The 4,343-nt window shown below is 38.7% G+C and overlaps 1 protein-coding gene across 1 annotated transcript; it reads left to right on the plus strand.

Annotated features, from left to right (window-relative positions):
* Nucleotides 1-826: 826 nt before the first annotated feature.
* LOC141397405 (uncharacterized) lies at nt 827-2,906 on the plus strand. The gene is made up of 2 exons (XM_073973550.1): nt 827-1,060; nt 1,126-2,906. The coding sequence occupies exons 1-2, from the start codon at nt 994-996 to the stop codon at nt 2,796-2,798; spliced, it is 1,740 nt and encodes a 579-aa protein (XP_073829651.1). The 5' UTR covers nt 827-993; the 3' UTR covers nt 2,799-2,906.
* The last annotated feature ends 1,437 nt before the right edge of the window (nt 2,907-4,343 follow it).

Consider the following 4,343-nt stretch of genomic DNA (forward strand, 5'->3'; position numbering starts at 1 on the left):
TTTTTAAAAATAGAATTTTTGTCGATTTGTTCGATATCCACATTTACGAAACAAATGTAAAATATTGTACACAATATGGAACAAAGGGACAAAAGTTTTTTCCATATTTGTCTCAATATATTGAATACTTCTAAATCAAAAATTAAAGTTCTGATCTTTGAAATCTGTTTTTAAACTTGTAAGTTTTTAAAATATTAATTTCATAAGTGAAAAAAGTTTAAGATCATATCAGATTATATGACAAAGAAAAAGCTTGAAATTTGAGATGGTGATCAGATAATGTTTAGCGTGTTAAATAGACCAAATCTTTTGAGTGAACATTTTTTATATATTTGTATATCGTTATTCCTTGCGAGAAAAAAACATATATTTGCCATATTTCCCAAGTTAAAAGAAACTGACACATAATCATTACTCTCTAAGCATGCGCACAATAACCAAAAACTTCCCCATAACATAAATAAACATTATTTACAAATAATTAACAAAACTGAGAAAAAAATCCCAACATATCATCATCTATTGTGTCAATAACAAAATTCGACAGTAGTCGAGTCGAGTCATGGCAAGTCATCAGCGTTGAAATAAACCCCAACATTTTACCAAAACATACATGTAAACAATCACGCTGTGGTGATAAAGCGCGTGTTTGTTGTTATTCCGGCATATAAAAGCAGGTGATGAACGAATGTCTTGTTTAAAATTAAGATAGATTATTTGTTGTTGTAATTGCTTTAAGTGGCTGGCTCTTAAATGAACAACAACACAATAGAAACCCAACAAGTTTGACCAGAACCCATTTGGGAGATATGTGAAGTTTAGCATCACACCAATACACGCGTACAACCATTAACGGTTTAATCGTACACAAGTTATAGAGAGAAACACTAAAGGTTATCTTTTCATTTCAGTGAAATATTTCGCTTAGATTAGATCCGGACGTGTTCGCGCATACATATCACATAAAGGTGCACATAAAATCATCTAAGCATCATGGTTTCTGTTAGGAGCCAACAATTGGGCTCACTTCTGGTTATTGTGGCCCTTGTGAGTACTGAAGGTAAGAATTTATATGACTTTGTTTAGTTGGACAATAATTCTAAATTCCCTTTTGACTATCCCTAGTATCTCTCGCCCACCCACAACTTCTACGTAATGTACCGAAAACGGGTTCTGTATCTCATGCTAGCAGCACAGCCTTTGAACGTGAAGTCGACCTTGGTCGAGTGGAAGTTTCCCGTGGAGTAGCCAATTCACGCACAGTGACCAAAACGAATGGCGGCCAATCTAACGGCGGTGTCACCTCAGTGGCAAAAAGCAATGCTGTGACTCGTGAAGTTGAATTGGGACGCCTTAACATTGGCAGTACCTTAACTCGTTCCCAAACCTATACCAATGGTGCTGTTTCAAAAGCCGTATCTCATGACTTGAATGTGGGTAAAGTAAGTCTCGGCACAACTATATCCCGCGATAAACCCACCTTTGGTTTGCAACGTACTGCTGAAGGCGGTATTGCTCTAGGCTTGGGTGCATTAACTTTTGATCTTTCCCGCAACAATCAGGCTGATGCTAATGCTTACACCCAGGCCCAAGCACAAGCTCAAGGTGTTGGCGCCAAGGCCAAGGCCAACAGCAATTCCAAAACAAATACTCAACAATATGGCCGTGCTGAAGTTACCAACACAATCTCCAAATCGAATGCTATAAGTCACACTAAACAGGGACAAACATCCGCCTCTACAGCTGGTTTAGCCGGAGGAGCAGCCACAAATGCTGCTACCTTTGGTCAAGGAGTACGCACAGTAAGAACACCGGCTGCCAGCAGGCCTGTTTATAACACAGCATTTCGCCCCGCTGTTCAGCCTTTTCAACCAGTCAGACAAGTGAGACCTAAACGTAGAGCACAATATATACCCTTCTTCTTCCCGGATCAATACCAAAACCGTTGGGGAAACAATAGGAAACCAGTCTTTGGCCGCCAGCCACAAAATCAAAATGCCAATGCCCAAGGTTTGGCCAATAACATGAATAACTTGTTCGAACAACAAGCCGGTGCCAATACTCAAACAAATCAGGAGATCAACGCCAACGGTATTACCCAGAATAATGGTGCCTCAAGCATCGGTTCGAATTTGGCCAAAGATGGTTCCAGTGGCCAGGTGAGTTCTGCCAATGTTGCCCAAACGAATTCCGTGACCAAAGATGGTTCTCAAAGTAGCAACAGTGCCCAAAGTCAAGCTTTGAATTTTGATCAAAATCAACAACAGGCTTCATCTGCGAATGCCGGTACAAACCAAGTGATCACCGCCACTGGTCAACGTCACGAAGCCCAGGGTGGTGCCCAGTCAACGAATAACAACCAATTTGGTTCATCCAGTAATATTGCCAACACCAACTCCGCCGTTTTTGAAGATGGCAACAGCCGTGGTTCTCAAGCCGATTCTAGCAGTCAATCTATATTCCAGGGTAACAATGGTGAAAATTCTGCCGCCAACACCCAATCAAGTGTTACCTCCCAACAAGGAGCAGATGGATCTATTAGCAATTCGGCTACAAGCAATGCTTCGGCTGTTAGCCAAGGTGGTAAGCCAGCCATTGCTGTAGCTTCGGCTAGTTCAAGTTCTGGTGGTGGTTTGGGAGGCGGTAATGCTGTTGCTCAAGGTTCTGCCGGTGCTAACGGTGCCAATGCGAATAGTGGCGCCTTTGGAAATCTGGGAGCATCTCAAGGTTTTGCAAATGGAGGTTTTGGTTTTGGTGGGAATAAAATTTTCCAAAACTTTGGTGGCTTCAGAGGTTAGAATTCTTCTTTTGCATTAATCCTAATGAAATTAAAGATTTACCACTCTCATCAATCAAATCGAATTTTTATACGTTTCTCTTTTGCACAATAAATTGAATCAATGTTTTGTTGTTGTTGTTCTTTTTGTTTATACATTTGGCACGTTTTATTTTGTTGAATAATGCACAATTTAATGTGATTCCATTGGCACATACATATGTACATACGAATCTCACGTACATAGAAGAAGTTGGTATGTGTGTATTTTTTATTGCATACATATGTATATGATGCATGTATGTATGGGTTGAAAAATACTTCATTTCTACTTCTTAACTGTACAAATTAATCCACGTATTACATTCGGATGTGATTTTCCGTCCTTAATGAAAATTAAACCTCTTTTTGTAGTGCTTTATTTAACTTGATTTGTTGTCTGTCTGTTTAGTTCAAATCTAGTAAATCATTTTTATACTGTGGAATCCTATGCAAATGCATATATGGCTAGGATGGTCGTAGACAAAATCTGATTAGATAGAAACTCGTTTTATTACAAAATAAAACGAATTAGGCCCAGAATTTTTTGCATATTTTGCATATCGTGCATATTTTGACATATTTTAACATATCTGCATAAAATTAGCATATGCAAAACTAAATATCCCACCGAAATGGCTGAAATTTGGTATTAAGTCTTCGTTAGGGGTATGCAAATTTACAAGTGAAATCTGTCCGCATAGGTCCACGTCTTCATATAGCCCCCATAGAACGGTAGCCTCAATATCCCTTTGAAACGACTGAAATTTGGTATTTAGTCTTCGTAGGGGGTATAAAACTTTCCACCTGAAATTTCTCGGTATAGGTTCACGTCTTGATATAGCCCCCATAGAACGGTACCTCCGGATATTTGGTATTTTGAAGGTTGTGTCCTCAATATCCCTCCGAAATGGGTGAAATTTGGTATTAAGTCTTCCTTGGTGGTATAAAACTTTCCACCTGAAATTTATCGGTATAGGTCCACGTCTTCATATAGCTCACATAGTACGGTACCTCCCGATTTCCAGTATTTTAAAGGTTGTGGCCCCAATATCCCGCCAAATGGCTGAAATTTGGTATTAAGTCTTCCTTGGTGGTAAACAACTTTCCACCTAAAATTTTTTGGTTTAGGGTCAGGCCTTCGGTATTTTGAAGGTTGTTGCTGTGGTTATACATTTCTATATTTTATTGACTTGTCTGAAGAGAATTTTAAACATTGTACACACAAACATTTTTGTACCTATTATTGAAATACTTGTTGCATAATATAATAAATATAATAATAGGGGTTCCATAAAATTCCGCTGTCTACTCATTTTTAACACAGTTGCAGTTAATCAATCGAACTAAAACTTTGCACACTTTTCAGATTTGGGCAAAACCAATATGGGTAAATTTTTTCCTATAGCCCTTATATAACGGTACCACCCGATTTCAGGTATTTTGAGGATTTTATCTTCATTCTTAGTCCGAATTGGCTGTAACTTGGCATTTGGAGTTCCCAATGTGACAGACAATTCGCCTCCAA

Source organism: Musca autumnalis, unplaced genomic scaffold (assembly GCF_047663935.1).
Source record: "Musca autumnalis isolate F117 unplaced genomic scaffold, ASM4766393v1 scaffold_3, whole genome shotgun sequence".
NCBI classification, from domain to species: Eukaryota; Metazoa; Arthropoda; class Insecta; order Diptera; family Muscidae; genus Musca; species Musca autumnalis.

Bases quoted from the DNA above. Each gene is read 5' to 3' on its own strand.
- LOC141397405 (XM_073973550.1), top strand. From the start codon at position 994: ATGGTTTCTGTTAGGAGCCAACAATTGGGCTCACTTCTGGTTATTGTG. The intron at 1,061-1,125 runs GTAAGAATTTAT...GACTATCCCTAG, and splicing joins GGCCCTTGTGAGTACTGAAG to TATCTCTCGCCCACCCACAA.